Source organism: Cydia pomonella, chromosome 11 (genome assembly GCF_033807575.1).
Source record: "Cydia pomonella isolate Wapato2018A chromosome 11, ilCydPomo1, whole genome shotgun sequence".
In the NCBI taxonomy this organism is placed as follows: Eukaryota; Metazoa; Arthropoda; class Insecta; order Lepidoptera; family Tortricidae; genus Cydia; species Cydia pomonella.
The window spans coordinates 11868353-11887354 of record NC_084713.1 but is presented as its reverse complement, the minus strand read 5'-3'; the positions used below and the strand labels follow the sequence as shown (position 1 = coordinate 11887354).

General features: G+C 37.9%; 1 protein-coding gene across 2 annotated transcripts in view; it reads right to left on the bottom strand.

Moving 5' to 3' along the window:
* Positions 1 to 19002, bottom strand: part of LOC133522844 (uncharacterized) — a 30685-nt gene that overhangs the window by 10633 nt on the left and 1050 nt on the right. Inside the window, exons 2-9 of one of the 2 annotated variants that reach the window (XM_061858306.1) lie at positions 18631 to 18794; positions 17513 to 17706; positions 11593 to 11778; positions 7880 to 8051; positions 7415 to 7592; positions 6468 to 7125; positions 6168 to 6289; positions 3663 to 3834 (exon numbers count right to left, since the gene is read on the bottom strand). In XM_061858306.1, coding sequence (XP_061714290.1) covers positions 3663 to 3834; positions 6168 to 6289; positions 6468 to 7125; positions 7415 to 7592; positions 7880 to 8051; positions 11593 to 11778; positions 17513 to 17706; positions 18631 to 18794 — 1846 coding nt within the window. The remainder of the gene's footprint in view (positions 1 to 3662; positions 3835 to 6167; positions 6290 to 6467; positions 7126 to 7414; positions 7593 to 7879; positions 8052 to 11592; positions 11779 to 17512; positions 17707 to 18630; positions 18795 to 19002) is intronic. The other variant, XM_061858307.1, reaches the window with a different exon arrangement.

Below are 19002 nucleotides of genomic sequence, written 5' to 3'. Positions count from 1 at the left end.
TTGACGGGGTCGTAGCTGTTGTATTTCCATAAATTGGGTTTTATACTTGTGCACGAATAGTGAAGCTTCCAAAATGTACAGACAAGGGAAGGTGAGAATACCATTATCAATAAAAATTGGACGACATGAGTCCAATTGTTCCATCCCAAAAATTGCTCTAATGCAGCGTTTTTGCACAAGGAATACCTGGTCTCTCTCTGTACTATTTCCCCATAAAACTACACCGTAGCGGAGAATTGAGTCTACGTACCCATGATATGCAACTAATGCTGCTTGTATAGAGACAGTTCTAGCTATTCTCCTTAGTGCATATATAACACTACTTATTCTGGAACAGACATTATCCACCTGCTTCTGCCAGTTACAGTAACAATCAATTATTATACCAAGAAACCTTGTATGATGGACTTCTTCAATAGGATCGTTTTCGGAAAATATGCTAAGATTTTGTGAGTTACCCCGGTCAGTATGGAATTGCATATAATTTGTCTTATTTAAATTTACTTTTAAATTATTCATATGTAACCATTTAATTGTTTCTGCCAATGTCCTATTTATATCATCATTATATCTAGATATATCTTTACATTTGATTATAATGGAAGTGTCGTCTGCGAATAAGATGCATTCCTGAGACAGATATTTTGGCAAATCATTAATATATAGCAAGAAAAGTAACGGTCCTAATATGCTTCCCTGTGGTACGCCATAGTTATTTTTAACATACGTAGATTTATATGATGCTAAATTTTTAGATTTAGGACAATATTTGAGCGTCTCCACACATTGGCATCGATCAGTGAGGTAGTCTCTAATCCAGTCAAGAGCTGGGCCACGAATACCATACCTATATACTTTGGTTAATAACCGCTCATGACTCACAAAATCAAACGCCTTACTCATATCCATAAATAGGACTGTAACTGGTATATGCTCATCTATAGCTGTTAATACGCTTTTCATTAGCTTAAACGTTGCCAAAGAGGTACATCTAGATTTCCGAAAACCATGTTGCTGGTCGTCTAACACATTCTTACTTTCAAAAAATTGTATTAACCTATTATACATAATTTTTTCGTATATTTTAGAGAAGATCGGAATGAGTGTCACTGGTCTATAGTTACTCATTTCGCTTCTATCGCCCTTTTTATAGAGGGGTTTCACCACGGATTTCTTAAGAATTTCAGGAAAACTACCTTGCATTAATGATAGATTAAGCACATGAGTAAGCGGCTCTGCAATAAGAAACATACTTTGTTTTATAATGTCTGTCCTTATGCCATCATAACCCACTGCTTTTGAGTTTTTGAGGGTTTTAATAACTTTTATTAGCTCGTTTGGACTTAACGGGTTCAAATAAATTGTAGAATCACAATTAGAAACGTCAATGTCATTGCAATTTTTTGTTCTTACATTATTAACCACAGAGTTTATGAAATAATGATTGAAACATTCTGCAATTTTTTGTGGGTCTTCAATATGGTTATTGTCTACGATAAGTTTTTCCACAGATCTAATGGAAGTCGGGAGTGGTATAGTTTTTTATTATGTTCCAAACTGCTTTGCACTTAGTGCTATACTTATGAAGTTTAGTTTAAGTTTCTTGACATGCTTCTTAATATTTTTAGTAGCGGCATAGTCTCCTCTTGATGTATCTACGATGCGATTCGCTATGCAGTCTGTCATCTCCTGGGTAACATTGTCAGTTTTTGACCCAGTTTTACCTGTTAGTTTATTGAGCAACCTCCACGCTTTTCTGCTTGATATTTTGAAATTTAGTTGTTCAACTGTAGCTACCCATTTATTCTTCCGCTCAACATCCAGTGATTGTAGTAAGTCGCGTTGGTAAAGTTTTTCGCTTTCCGTAGTTCAGCCGGTTATGTATGTTCTTCTGAAGCCTCGGGGGATATACTCTTTGGCAGTTGCGATGATGCACTTAATACAGGGTGTTCATTTAGTCACCTGCAATAATTTACGGGGAGAATATATAGGTCATAATGAGCAACATATACTATGGGACCAACGCCGAAATCGCGAAAAAATTACTGTTTCATACATTTTGACTGTCTGACCTTGACATTTTCTATGGGAGAGTTATTTTTTTACGATTTCAGGGTTGGTCCCATAGTAAAAGTTGCTCAGTATGACCTATATATTCAGCCAGTAAATTATTGCAGGTTACTAAATCAATACTCTGTATAGTTAATATTTAAAAACAAAGATATCACTCTTATTTTCCCCATCCTGTATTTATTCTTAACCAGGAAGGCAAGATTGATTAAATGAATCCGCTACATTTATTTTTTATTCCTCACTTAACATTTTCTTAGACGCGCCCGCGAGAATTGATTATTGAGGCTTTTGTCAGTTTAAAACCACTTTGGGAAATTACAAAATCCGGACAAACCCCTCGAGATGAATAATACGAATTTAAACTGCGGTTTCTATTCAGCGCAACGTGCGCTTTTAAATTATTATTATAAAAAAATGTCAACCCTTATTATGCTACATTTGTGTAACATTTTTATACGACATTGGTGGTAAACATTTAACCTTTTCGCCGCCACGTCAATGAAGAAATAAAGTGTCATCAACGCCACGTCAATAATTGCACGTATACCAACCCGACCAAAACCACGACTTGATATGAAATCGAGGCGTGTGGGTCACGAAATGTACTAACTTTAATTCAAGTCAATGGCGGCGAAAAGGTTGAGCAGGGATGTGTTTTGAACATGAGAGTTCCTATCTAGAAACGGATAATCTTATTAGCGTATTAAATTCGCCCACCATTCCCAGGGTACCGTATTTTTTTACATGTATTTTGATTCCCTATTTTTAATTGTCATAACACTTTATGCATAAAATTGTAAGTCATAAAAATCTTCAGTCAGAATTATTCCTGAGCATTACTGGGTTTTTGTCATAAATGAGTTATGTCATCAATTTAATTCGCATAAAATTTTAGGTTAGGTTCGTTAGGTATGCACAAACAATATATGACCACTGCTATGTAAATCATCAAATCTCCAAATATAGAGATTGTAACTGAGTTCGGACTGTATCTCAACAACAACAACAACACTGAAACTGACACTGAAGTAAACAGTATTTTTTTTATTATAGCTAAAAATGTATGACACAATATAATATGACTTTTCATTTATATACGCAATGATTATTATGAGACAAGTTTTTATGCGTATCAAAGATATGACTTAAACTTGTATGCAACCCAATATGGACCCCTCTGCGCGTTCCTGAAAGACACAGATGGTCGGCCGGACGGACAAAAAAGTGATCCGTATTTTCCTTTTGAGGTACGAAACCCTTACGAGCACCTAAACGACAAATGGTGGCCACTTTTTTCCGTTTACGTGATAAAGTCAAATGTAAGTAATATAAAACTATATCACATATACAAAAAGTTGGTAGTAGTAGGACTACAACATTAATATACTGGATTATACAGAAACGGATTGATTTATTAGAAAACACAATCCCCTAACGAGAGTGCCACTGGACGGACGATGCCCTCTTAAGAAGACTCTTAAGTGGGAAAGCGTATTAACCAGGAAAAAATGGTAAAGCAACAAGTTGCAAGGAATCGTATTAAAAGTGTCTGTATTAAAGCGGGTTCTGCTCTGGTTATAAATGCTTACCAGATTTGACTAACATGGCACACATGGCGGTCATCGCTTGGGACGGGCGGGGCGCTGTGCAGAGCTCCTGACGAAAGCTGACCAACTCTGCGGCGGTAGGCAGCTCGCTAGTCGGCGGCCCGAGCCGCCACCACCGCTTGTTGCTCAGCAACCGACCTAGTTTCAATGTGGCCTGAAAATAAAAAAGGCTTACTAAAGAAAACAAACTAATACTTATTGAAGTACTAGGTATAACACATAACAATCCAATTCAGGATATTTTTCAATAATTCTTAAGTTTTTAATAAATTTTTAAATACCAAATTTCGTCCAAGACATTATAGCTAAGAATGCTCAAAAACCTCAGCTATCACCCCTGGAAACTTTTCAATTAGGATAAAGTGCCAAAAATATGTATACACTACCCTAATATATGGGCCGTAAAGCCGTGTACCTATACATATTTTTGGCACTTCGATTGTGTCGATGTTTTCAGATAACCTAACAATTCTATTTTTTTTGGGATAACCTTCCAGATTGGTGCGGCTTGCAAAATGGTACAAAACCAACAGATTTTAATGGTTCCAACAAATAAACCTTTGTAGTCGACAGTTAATATGTACTTTGCATAATATCTAAAACATTTTTTATAAACGATTGCAGCGCCATCTGAAGCTGTAGAAGAGTCGAGCATAAAGTGGTTTTACATTTCAATTATGCTTTTTAATCCTTTACTTGGTATTGTTTATTTACTAATAACATAAGTAAATAAACAATGCTAGAATTATCAACATAATAAGATTCTTCGCCTATTGCAGTTGGCGGCTGTAAGGCCAAAACGTCTTCACAAAGTAACTTCTAAGAAGTTTCTCCTATATTTACAATACCGTATACCAAACGCAAACTGCTGCTTTATTTTTAATTAGTTACCGACTGCATCAATGACTAGTGATTGATCCTAAATCACCTGATTATACTGAAAACGAAGCTCATTATGCAAATAAATTACTTACTTACTTACTTACACAAAATACCAAGGATTGAGGATTGAGATATTCTAAAATATAAATTGATTAGACCATTGAGTTGGAATAAATCAAGCTCAATTAGGGAGAAAGTTTTAGTCGCATGCGAGAGAGTTGGGATATTGTTGGACATTTCGTGAGACGCATACATAATATCACTTCGTTTAAAAGGAGTAAGTACCGACTTCCTCCGGAAAAGGTATAAAGCAAAAGTTACATTAAATATATACTAGTACATTAAGTACAGTCAGCATCAAATAACTAATCGCAGCCAGCGTGACCAAATATGTTGCAAACACATACATTCCTACTAGTAACAAAAATGTGTTGCTATATAAATATTTATTAAGCCACTTTGGCTGTCACTATCTATTTGAGGCTAACTATATCCTAGATGGATTAGATCAGAACGCGGCAATCGCGGATCGTGACGTGAACCGCATGTGACTCTTCGGACCTGCAATTGTGGCATTTTAGGAAATTCAAAATTTCACACTTCAGGCCAATCAAATAAAAAAAATCGAAGAATTAATTCCCAGTAACCTGGAAATCATTTGAATACATTTATTTTGTTCTAAATGCGTGTAATCCGAGTTTGCGCGATCCCAGGAGGTGTGTATAAATTTTTGATCTCTTTCAGTTTTTTGCTTGTAGCTCGAAAACGGTACGTCAGATGGAAATTTTCTCTAATTGTGATGAAAATTGATATTTGAGAATCCGATTATAATATGAATTCGTTGTCAGTTTGTAAACAATGACAATGAATGTTCCTTCAACATCGAGTGGTATGCCAATCCAAGAAAAATGTCCAAAATCATGCAAGCCTCCCAAAATTTATGCACGACTCCTGGGATTGCCCAAACTCGGATTACACGCATTTAGGAATAAATGAAGGTATTAAAACCATTTCCAGCTTGCTGGGATATAATTCCACAAAACACTTTTTTTGGATCTAATTTGATTGATCCACTTAGAGAACTAAACCGCTAAAATCACTTTTGAAACTCTTTGAGATTCCTAAACTGGATGATTATTTTGTACTGCGGTTAGCTCTTCCATTCAAAAGATTGATGATGGCCCCTGGATTAGATGTCTTGTACTTAGGAAAGAAAACGTGACCAAGCCACCTGCGCCCGAGGCCCTCCAGGCAGGGATTGAACCGGTTACCAGAGTCTTCAACACTTGCAGCTATGTCATATATACCTATTAACCCTTAGACTGACGCCATAGTCTAATTTAAATCAAAATATTTAGAACAATATCGGTAAACGTTCAATCTGTAGTATGCTTTATTTTAAAATATGTCTAAAATTCCCATAAAAATTTTTGAAAACTTGTAGTATTTTTATAGGGGACGAAATTATATTTACAAATTGGAAATATTCTTTATTTCTTGTGAAAAAATCCTGAAACTTCCGAGAACCTTCCAACTTTTAGTAATGATCAGCAGTATATGCTTTGATTTTCTTTAAATAAAAGCGAAATAATAAGAGTTTCTCACATATCGAGCTAAAATAGGCAAGCCTGGTCTCGCATAAACAGGGGGACAAGCCAAAACTGCCGACAGCGGAACAAACATCTTCATTATCTTGAAACATGCAGGAGTGCCAGCGAACGTTAAATCTGAAAGAAGCAAAACAACGATTGGTACCTATAACTCACGTTAACGTATGTTATTTGACTGTTTTACAGTTAGGATTATGTAATCAAAACTTTTCGCTTCGGAATCTGCAGGTATGAACAGCTCAATCGGATCGGATTCATAAAACTATTGATTACGTTCAGTCTTTATCTAACTTACCCGGATAAACCCTGGATGCATATTTTGCTGACGAGGAAAACAACGGGTTAGAGTGAGGATAATAGTCTCCAGTTTTTTCCCAAAGCTGTAAAATTACTCCATCCTTAAGCCCCTCAACGTAAAAAATTACGATTTGGCCCGTGTCAATGGCAAAACCTGACAAAAAATCGTCGCTTTCTTTGGTAATTTCCAAATCATGATTAATGTCAGTAACTAGCATTAACAATTCCATTATCAACCATTGATCGGTAATAAGGCAGATCATTCTGGAATAACTCTTTTCCAACCTTTGCGGCCTGCATCCAGCATAGCCCATGCGTACTTCCAAAGTCATTTGAGCGTCTAGGATAACGTATGATGGAACTATTAGTTCAGGGTCAACTGGCAAGTTGATACCGTTTTGATCATTTGTGCAGAATGCTTGACGGCCTAAGCTCTTCACTGCGAAGTTTGGAGGCAACAACGCGAATTCTCCTTGAACTACACCACTAACACCTTTTCCAAGAGACCGTACGTTGATCTTAGTTTCAGCTATTATTAAATCGGTTTCGTAATGTTTGAATGTGGACGGAGTAGTAGCAAATAAGCAGTCTTTTTTGTCATAGCCAAAAAAAATCGGGTCATCATATTGTTTTGGGGCTTGTCTTATTCCACGTAGCTGTAAAAATACCGCTAACGTCATCTTATTATTCTTATTCACATTACATGTAATAATAAATACTTGATAATTAATGTCAGTAAAGTTTGTAGATTGTGCTTCAACTAGCAAAAAACGAATATCTGACCGAAATTGTGGGAAAAAGTTAAATGTGGTGTGATAGTAAATCAAATGACATATGGATTAGGGAATGCTCCCGGGACTGAATTCGTATGGCAAATCCCAGGAATTCCCAGTCCTGAGACTGGTTTTCTATACAGCACACCCTATATCCTATTCACTACCTAACCTGAATACGGAAGTCGTCATCCATGAGTCCGCAGATAATTTTGAAAGCCACATCGCACGGCAACGGCAGCGCGTGATGATCGTCGAAGTTATACGTTGTTTTGTTTCCTATAAGCTGCAGATGTTCCGAGTCATGTGTCTCTTCTCCCATAGACCAGCGTGTATAAATATGCGATATCCTGAAATGAATTTATGAAACTTAAAAAAAAACTATTTGAGATATCAAGACGTAACCAGGTACTTATAATAGAAATAAACTCCTATTAAGACACAGAATAATTAATATAATTATGTACAGAAGTTGAATACACCGTCTAACAAACCCGATGTCGTACAGGAATAGGAGAACAATATCCTATCCTCTTCCTTCTACGTTAGCTGCATACGTCTTGATTTCCCGTACGGCTTGGATACGCGGTAAGGTAGTGGATAGACCTTATTTATTTAATACGTGGCTAATATTTACTGATATTTCTTCAACGCTTCTGTCGGCACATCGAATAGAGAATCGATGTTTACAAAAAGTATCGGATAGCCGTCGGAGGCGGGCAAATTCTGACTGGAGATGAAGACAAAAAACTCCCCTAGTTCCGGCGGCCGGTCGCCGACCGATTGGAAAGCAACTTGCCGACCAGCTCCTGAAGCATTTCACAAATTACAAATGTTACGTTAAGTATAAACACAGTTCTAGTAAGGTGCAAGACGGCTATTCTCTCTGTAAAGTTAGAAAAAACCGGTCAAGTACGAGTTCGTTTACCTCGCGCACGGAGGGTTTCGTATAAACTTTTAATTTTCTCATGTGACTATAATCACGAAAGACTTTTGAGCTGAATTATAAGCATAATTGATTAATTGTGTACAGGTACAAATTGGCTAATTTGAGTTGATAAAAAAACTTATTAGGATAGAGTTCTGATTTTATTTTTCCTGTAATCTTTATGATAATGTTTTTATTATTTATTTCATTGGTAAACTTCGGAGACAGGGGGGGGGTATATTTTTCACATTTTCCTTCATAAGTTTTTTTTTTATAATTAAAAATAATGGTTTTGTGATGTTCAATGTGAGCTATTTCAATGCCCCATTTGATCTAGTAACTAGACTTTGAAATTTTGCCCCCTCTTAATATTGGGCATTTTCCATAACTAATAAAAAGAAAATAAAAATGTATACTTCCAATATGTCTGGGTTAGCGTTGTTCATTACTATTCCAAATTTCAAATCGATAGCTTAGGTACTTTTCGAGATATTTAACAATGTGACAGACAGACGAACGGACAGAGTCGCATCCATAAGACGACAGGTTCCTTTTGTACCTTTTTGGTACGGAACCCTAAAACTGACCAAAATAAAATATACACGTCTCGCTCGGCTGCGCAGTGCTAAGGCTACAGAGGGCCTACCGCGAAAACCGAAATTCGCAAATTGCGGAGATCTTTCTCTTTTACTCCAATAAAGGCGTAATTAGAGTGACAGAGAAAGTTGCCCGCAATTAGTGAACTTCGATTTTCGCGGTTATAGCCCTGACACTAATATGAAAAGTTCGATTTCCTCAATTTGTCTGACCGCATTTTAGTACCTACAAAAGCAGGATGATTGGGTAGGGTAGTAGATTAGCCAATCGAAGTGTAATTTTATTATCTGGGACACAAAACTCGTAGCCCGGCCGCTGCACGGCGCTGGATAGATTAGATTTACGTCGGTTGCATTCTAAAGTTGCGATTTGTGTATTTGTTTACAAATTCTTGAGTACCAGTCTAGGTGATTAGTGATATGAATATTTAATGAGGTTATACGGTGATCGAAATTCGATATAACTGAAAAGTGAAAGATTGTTTCGTCCACCCAGACTCTTACGTAAGAAGAAAATCGGGTGTATTCATTAGGATAGTTTGTTTGACTGAATCTAATTTCACTGAAAGAAATCCTCGTCCCTACCCGTATCAGTTCATTGATTTACGTCAAACCCAGTAAATAAATAATGAATGCCTTTGGCTATCTTAGTTTTCTCCTTGATGTATTTTTTATTAATTAAAAAAAGTATCAAATGCGGGGAAATATATTTTTCACCACACCAGCTGATTTCACCACACCCGCTCTCTTGATTGTTCAAAAACTGATTTAGCAAATTTTGTTTTTTTTTTCCTTATGTTGACTGGTACAAAATGACTTAAATTATGATTTTAAATGATAAACAAGCGGTGGTGGCCGAGTGGATATGGCGTCCGACTTTCAATCCGGAGGTCGCGGGTTCAAATCCTGGCTCGTACCAATGAGTTTTTCGGAACTTATGTACGAAATATCATTTGATATTTACCACTAGCTTTTCGGTGAAGGAAAACATCGTGAGGAAACCTGCATACATCTGCGAAGAAATTCAAAGGTGTATGTGAAGTCCCCAATCCGCATTGGGCTAGCGTGGGGACTATAGCCCGAGCCCTCTCGCACATGAGAGGAGGCCTGTGCCCAGCAGTGGGACGTATATAGGCTGAATTATTATTATATATTAAATAAGGAGTGGTTCAGTAAAAAAGTGGCAGTGAATTATCTAGTATATTTTTTTAATTTTTTACTAATTATGAAGTAGTTAATTTTTTCATTAATCCGTAGATAAAATCATATTGAGAAATATCATATTGTTTAAGTTTTCTCATTTTTATTGCAATGTGCTTCGTAACTTTTTGTACAAACACAATTTGACAATCTTCACCTGCCGTTTTCCACAATGCCACACTTGAATTTTAATTTTCACAACTAGTTGTATGCTTTTAGGAATATCATCTTACGCGTAAATTATACCAATAAACTGGAGTTCATCTTCGGTAGTCAGGAAGTCTCTCCAATCTAACCTCTGACAAAGGTTTTTCTATGGGAGACAAATTTCTGTAAAAATCGCAAATACACAAAAATGAAAATTCCATGTAACTACTTCAAAGTAAAGTCAAATCAGAAATGTGCAATATCGAACATAAGACAATTTAATAATGTATTCAAGAGCTTGTCAAATTTAAAGAAACAACTATGTTTATGAGAAACACCTCATAAATTCTCACAGAAGACGCTGTTCAAAAAGTCTTAGGAGACATGTAATATAGAAGGCGAACACTTCAATTCGCCCTTTTATTTTAAATACGATTGTATTTAATTGTATAGAATAGTATGTACGGATTACTACAAAAATGCGCTACTTAATAATTATCACTAAATAAAATGAAAAATCCACATAATGTGCTGCTACTTTTTTTCTGAACCACTCCTTATTTAATAACATGTAAATTGCATTTATTTCGTTCGATATTTTACATTTAGTATTTTCCTTGTGTTGGTGTGGTGAAAAATGTTGCGTTTCACTTGGTGGCAACATTTGTTTAACCCTCGTGCTTTGAAACCCTCGCAACGCTCAAGATTCCAATTTTGGTATCTTTCGCTTGCTCGGGTATCAATATTAGCTGGAGTGGTTAAACAATAAATTTGTGTACAATAAGTATAATATAAAGTTTGGTGTGTGGCAGTAGATCATTCGTGATTCGAGCAGGGTTGTGAATATGTTCTAAGTATTTGGCGTCTCAGAAGTGCGATCGGAATTATCGATTTATGACAAATCGCAAACAGATACACTTTAATGTAGCCTCAGCATTTACTAAATAAACAAAACGTGGATAATATCCGGAGACAGTTGAAATGGGGATATTTTGGTACAACATCAATTTTGCATCAAGAGTTATTGATTGTAACAGAGATGTCAAGTCGAAGAAAAAAATCTTACACTTGTCTTTGACAGGCGATGCTTATAGGGACCGTGCGTTGGAGCATCTGCCATCTTGTGGCCCGAGTCAGAAACTTAAACTTTACATTTACACTTCACGCCAAAGCAGGTGCTGCCCTCTACAGCTTACTCACGTTTTCTTGTGCATTGTAGGTTCTGCCATCTTGTGGCCGACATTGGAAGTTTAAACTAGATATTTATACTTCGCGCCAATAAACAGGGGGTTCCTGGTTATTGCTACCCCCTACAGTTCATGCACACCAGTGTTGGCCTAACGTTAATTAGAATTAACCATTAACCATTACAAATTGAACCGTAAGCTGTAACCGTCCATTACGGTGTGCGGTTCAATTTGTAATGGTTTATGGTCAATTCTAATCAACGTTCGGCCAACAATGGGAAGCAGCACGTACCCGCTAAAATATTATTCCCCGACAAAATAATTTCAAATTTAGTTTTCGGTACTTCTACTTTCTTCTTTTGGTTTGCTAATGTTTTCTTGCTTATGCTTGATAATTCTGGCTCGGATTGTACAGACAAGTTGCGATTGAGAGCGGTTTCCCTTACGTGATGTAATACGGCATCTTGATGTCGTACGTCTACAACAAGAATTAGACGGTTAAATCAAATAATAAAGTTACGAAGTAATTCGCGACGTGCCCATGCCAGATAGGCAATAAGTGACACCATATTGTCACCTCTACATACCTATAATTCATGTAGCTAAAGTGGAGGTCAATATGAACAAATACTTATGACAGATTTTGTTATCATTTGAGGTATAGGTACCTGACCTAAAAGTTTTACGATAGTTGTTTTTTATATTATTAATTAACATATATTTTAAGTAGTAATATATATAATAAAAGATTAAATTATATAAACTGTTGATAAAATCATGGTTGTCCACAAAAAAAGGAGATTACGAAGAAATAAGAGTAAATTAGTTTATTTACATTATTTGCAAATTCTATTGAACTCCGCTCACGGGGACTTTAACAGTGGTAAGCACTTGAACAAAAAAATATTCAGCCTGTATATCTGCCACTGCTGGGCACAGACTTCCTCTCATGTGCGAGAGGACTTGGGCTATAAATCCCCACGGTACCCAATGCGGATTGGCGACTTCACATACACCTTCGAATTTCTTAGCAGATGTTTACTCGCGATGCTTTCCTTCACCGAAACGCTAGTGGTAAATATCAAATGATAAAACTCCAATGAGCCAATCCAATTGGTGCGAGCCAGGATTTGAACCCGCGACCTCCGGATTAAAAGTCGGACATCATATCCACTCGGCCACTACCGGCACTACGCTTTTCACTTGGAGCAATTGGATATGTACTATCTACCTTATGGCTGTTATTTTGTATTTAGCAAAGATTTCCGTTACTTTCGTTAGTAAACACTTTTAATTATTCCGTACTAATTATACGTTACGCTAAAACTACTGAATCGATTTAAATGAAATTTGGTACCTCGATCGTTGGTATTGTGGTTTGGTATTTGAGTCCCGTGGAAGGAAATGGGATAGTTTTTATCAAGGAAATTCTATGCGGCTGAAGTCGAAATAATTACGATTACTGGATAAGAATTGAGACGTCGGTCGGCGCCGCCGCCGTCTAGTAAGTTTGAGACTCCATGTAGAATATGTTTATGTAAGCCTGAAGAAATAGCACCTAAAGGGATTTCGGGATTCGATGGCTATACACGGTGCTCACGAGGAACCCGAAAGATTTTAACCACGTACTTCTGAGGCCAAAAGAAGGAAAAAATTTTATACGAATTTTAGTAAATTTCGCCAAAAAAATATTTGTTTTTTTTTTCTAATCTTGAACGTATTTGTACATAAAAGGTTAATGTCATGGTAAAACTGGCACTGAAATTAATTTTTTACGATTTTTTTTGTAAAAACTAGTTCATGCAAAGGTTACTTGTCACTTTTTGAAATCTATCAATAAGAATATGACATGTAGACTACGCCCATAGACATACACTACGCCCCATAATGGCATCATATAGATGATGATAAGATGTTTTTTTTTTTACATTGGTATTAACTCTGAAACTAGGTGAAATCCAGAAAAGTTTATATGAGATTTTAGTCTCTAAATGTGATCAGTAATACACAGTCAAAATCTTTCGGTTTCCTCATGTAACACTGTGTCATGCAAAGGTTACTTGTCACTTTTTGACATCTATCAATAAGAATATGACATGTAGACTACGCCCATAGACATACACTACGCCCCATAATGGCATCATATAGATGATGATAAGATGTTTTTTTTTTACATTGGTATTAACTCTGAAACTAGGTGAAATCCAGAAAAGTTTATATGAGATTTTAGTCTCTAAATGTGATCAGTAATACACAGTCAAAATCTTTCGGTTTCCTCATGTAACACTGTGTATAGCGGCTCTGTTCTCTAGCGGCGTTGCTAGAGCCGCAGGTTCTTGATTAACGTTTGTCTCGATATGTTTTTTTTATCTATATTCACGCTTAGATATCTAAAGCGGTGGTACGTCTGACTTTCAATCCGGAGGTCGCGGGTTCAAATCCTGGCTCGTACCAATGAGTTTTTCGGAACTTATGTACCAAATATAATTTGATATTTACCACTAGTTTTCGGTGAAGGAAAACATCGTGAAGAAAGCTGCATACACCTGCAAAGAAATTCAAAGGTGTATATGAAGTCCCCAATCCGCATTAGGCTAGTGTGGGGACTATAGCCCAAACCCTCTCGCGCATGAGGGAAGGCCTGTGCCCAGCAGTGGGACATATAACGACCGAATGTATTATTATTTATTTATCCAAAATACAGTAAACTAATTTAAATAACTTAATTTGAATATAGTTTTTAACACTTAGTAGGTAGTCATCCTTGAGTGATTTGGGTATGGTGTAATGGGACCCAATTATGCCGGAGATATTATGCCCGGCAGTTTTGGAATTGGAACATTCGGAACTATGTTACCATTATTATGTACTCAATCATGCTATTTCCACATACATAATAAATAATATTAGGTATGTGTCCAAATACTTAATAATAACTTGGTTTTTTTCTGAGAAAATTGATGACATTGACGTTCATTTCACGATATCACGATGTCTCCAATGCTTTTAATTCAGTAGACAGGGGTGCCTTGTTGACTCAAATAAAAGAAAAAATTCCGGCTACCTTTAACTTTCTTTGGCAGTGTTACAGTTCTCCTTCAAAATTATTATACCAATCTAACCTTTTGGCATCTTCCGTAGGTTGTCAACAAGGCGACCCCCTCGGTCCAGCAATTTTCAGCCTCGCTATTCATCCCATAATCAAGAATCCAAATTCAAAATTAAATATTTGGTATCTAGACGATGGGACCCTTGGCGGTGAAGCGATTTCAGTTTTAAATGACTTAGAAAAATTAAGAACTGAATTCATAGCTATCGGCCTATCCCTCAACTTCTCGAAATGCGAACTCTTTGTAACAGAGTCCTGCCCAAACAAAGAACGCACATTCGAACAATTTAACCAACTTGCCCCCGGAATCAAAATTATTACAAAAGAAACGCTTCATCTTCTTGGCTGTCCCATCTTCGACCAATCTTTTGGAAATTTTATAAACACAAAAATTCAAAATTTCAAGGCATCTTCACATCGTTTGACTAAAATTAACATACATTCAGCTTATTGTATAATGAAACATTGTCTTTTTGTTCCAAAATTTACATACATACTTCGCGGATCACACTTTTGGAAACACCCCACTTTGATTTCAAATTTGGACAATTTAATTTTTGAAACTCTCACCACCGTCTTCAACATATCTTTTGGGGAAAGAACTTGGACCCAGGCTAGCCTGCCCGTTAGGTTGGGTGGCCTGGGCATCCGCAAAATTTCCAGCGTGGCGCTACCTGCTTTCTTGGCTTCGGTACACGGTGCTCAAAACCTTATCGGGAAAATTTTAGCCCCTTCCCTTGGGGTCCTGGAGGCTGCGCACTGTTCCGAGGCCAAGAATGTATGGTCACAAACATGCCCCAACACAGACCCACCTGTCAACCCATGCTCGCAAGGGCAGTGGGACGAGCCTCTCTGTCGTCTAACAAGGAACAGCCTCCTAGAGACGGCACTAAGTCCAACAGATCGAGCTCGTCTCATTGCGACAGCGGAGTGGGAGTCGGGTCTGTGGTTGCAGGCACTTCCATCACCAACAATAGGAACTTTGCTGGACAACTCAACTTTCCGGTTGGCCACTTGCCTTAGAATAGGAGCATCAACAAACATGCCTCACCGATGCCAATGCGGCGTCATGGTAGACAACCTAGGCCACCACGGCCTCTCTTGCAGCCGAAGTGCTGGGAGGATACCTCGGCACGCCAGCATCAATGACGTCATCCGTAAGGCCTTTGTTAGTGCCAAGGTGCCGGCGCTCCTCGAGCCAAACGGCCTGGTCAGGGATGATGGCAAGAGGCCTGATGGAATGACGTTGGTGCCTTGGAGTATGGGACGGCCCCTTGTCTGGGATGCTACATGCGTAGATACCCTGGCACCGTCCCATATTCCAGGCACCAAAGTTGACGCTGGTGCGGCTGCATCCTCGGCCGAAAGCCTCAAGCGTCGCAAGTATGTCAACCTCGGCAGTAGTTACATATTTGCGGCGTTTGGGGTTGAAACCCTAGGGCCGTGGGGGCCTAGCGCGCGCCGCCTCTATAAGGAGTTAGCAAAACGCCTTATAGAGGCTTCGGGTGACCAGAGGGCTGGCCTGTACTTCGCCCAGCGGATAAGCATTGCTATCCAGAGGGGCAATGCAGCCAGCCTTCTGGGCACCCTGCCAAGCGGTCTCGATCTGGGACAAATTTTTAATTTATAAGTTTTTAATTTAAGTTTTTAATTGTTTTTCCACCCATTTGTGTTTATTATAATTAAAGATAAAATAAGATGAAAGATAAGTAAGTGGGTCGGTACCTACTTATTATTTCATACTACAGTGGAGGCTAGATAACTCGAACCTCGATGTGGAAGGAAGATGGCCAGGCTAGCACCATGCTGAGTCGGGACCATTTCATGGCTTAATTATATTTCGTCACTTCATTTGAAGATATAATTTTATATTAACCATGTAGTTTCCCTATTGTACAGATAGCATCGCACACATTTAAGAGTAACTATTTTGATTAAAACTGTGAAAAACAACTTCCACCCACTTCCGCTTACTGGTTACCTGCGTGCGGCGACCGCTGCGCTCTTCATTCTTTATTTGTGCGTGGTAGCGTCCACACGGCGGTCTAGTTGCCGAACACTTCGGCACAAGACCACATTTTTTATAACGATCTTCGTTGCATACTATCAAGAAGTTCGTTTGATCATCAATGATATGTTATGTTACTTGTTGTTTTCTTTTTTATTTTGCCACGAATAAGCGCTCTCTATTCTATTCTATTCTACATGGCAGAATCCTCGTTAACACGAGATAAAATGCTGTTTCCTTTCCTTCAAAGCCCAAAACCTTTATAACTCAAAATATTTTAGTAATTATTTTATTGTAGTAATCAACGATTCCCTTCACACTTATTTTTACAATTTTTACCACCATAAGTCAAAACAAAATATTTCTAGAACTAACAAACAATGTTAGGTATGTATTGTTTAATCGTCTCTTTATCTCGAAGATATTTACCTGAAAACAATAAGGCTATTTATTTATGAGTTTTTATACCATTGCGCTAGTTTCCGTCTAGCTTTAGTTTTCGTCCACTTGACGAAATCTGAATACCTCCCCGCACAAATACCTACCTTACCACAAATTTGGACTTATTGCAATGCTCATTGTCTAAACAATAGATCTCTTAGCAGAAAACTGATATTTCGCAAGTAGCGAATTAATAATTAAATATATTATCTGCTACTCCGTCAAGTGGACGTAAACAAGAGCTGGACGGAAACTAACGCAATGACCGAACCCTCTCTGTTAACACGAACTTTTTTGCTTTCCCTATGGGATTCGTGCTATTGTTATCGAGGTTTCACTATATGTGACCGAAACCGGCAAAAGGTCTAACTTGTCGCTTGTCATAAGGACGCCTTGATAGGTTATTCGTATAAAGATAAAAGCAAATTTCGTCCTTATGACAAGCGACAAAGTGGAACGTATTGCTGGATTCAGTCACATATTTATATTATTTAGAATGGCCCGTCGATACTCCACTATCGTTTAAAATAATGTGAACATGCTCTTATATAGGTAAGCCACGGATTTCTATTTGTAGTAGTTATTTACCCCTTCCTTATACTGTATCATTTTATATCTAGATTCATATCGTGCAAATTAACGTGACAATATTACCTGCCACAGGATGTGGAACATCAAACAATCCGTCCAAATAAGAGACGGGTATATAACCTTCCACTGTCTTCCATATTAAATCGTAGATGAAAGTCTCAAGGCTTGACTCCTCTTCTATTACTGGAGCGAAATATCGTTGTTGCCCAAACTTCAGACGCGGTAGAAATACTTCTGTAACCTTGTCGTTTTTTGCACTGCAACAATCAGTTAATAATTATTATGGCATTTTCAGGGAGATGGGACTCCATCTAAGTGCTGTCTGCTGACAATTAAGTAAGAGCTTACTAAGATCCCCTGCTATAAGTATTTCACCATACACGCAAACAACATGTGTAATTATAATTATGTATTTCAATTAGCGCGACATGTTTCGTATGCGTCGGGCATTCATCATCAGACTTGTTTGAGTGTGGTGTCCTCCGCATCGTATTTTAGTGTCTCGTGAATTTTAATGTCTGTATGATTCACGATGGTTGCAATTTAACAAATATATTTTTATAATAACAAATAATTGATTTATTAAGGCAACTTACTACTTGACAACTTAGTAAGGGGCAATTTAGCACCATGAAAAGAATAGAAGTAAATCCAGACCGACACTAACAGAAAGTTGGCTAATAGACACGTACCATCCATAGGATTAACTTAGCCTTACCGTACCATTAACTTAGAAGTGATTTATATCAAATTTCGTCTACACTCATACACTGATGCCTTTAGGGACCGTGCGCGTTGGAGGGTCTGCCATCTTGTGGCCTGAATCGGAACCATAAACATGCACATTTTTTCACATGCACACGTCACATGTTTTCTTGTGCATAGTAGGTTCTGCCATCTTGTGGGCTACATCGGAACAAAAAACATCACATTTACGCCACGTGCCAAAAATCTGACGGCTCCTGTGCTGCCTCCTACAGTTCATGCACGCTCCCTTTAGCGTGCAGACTCAACGTAGACTTACGGTCTTTCGTGAAAATCGAAATTTCGTTAGGTACCTGCCTCTCTCCGTAGCTCGAATATACAAGAGTGATAGAGAGGCAGATAACGAAATTTCGATTTTCGATTTTTACTGTATATGTAGACTCTCAGACTCTAGCTTAGCACAATGTACTCGTTACTTGGATCCGAGAGCGCCAACTCCAAAGGTAGGGTAAACCGTCGCCACAAAAGCATGCAATTCCACAACCTTTACGGGAAATATATGGCGAATATCAAATGCCAGCCATCGGCGATCCAAGAACTGCCACGTCCGAACCCAATCGGAGTTCATACCACTCCATATCTAAAACAAAGAACGGTGTGCTAGAGGGGTTATTAGATCTCTTCTTTTGCCGGACACTTTCTGCTACATGCTGCTGCTCAGGACGACAGAGATATAACATTATAGTTTCCTCTGTTCCTCTCAGCAGAAAGTGTACGGCGACCAGCACATAAACGTAATATCTTAAGAGTCACAAAAACATAACCATCGATATACAATCCAAGTCACA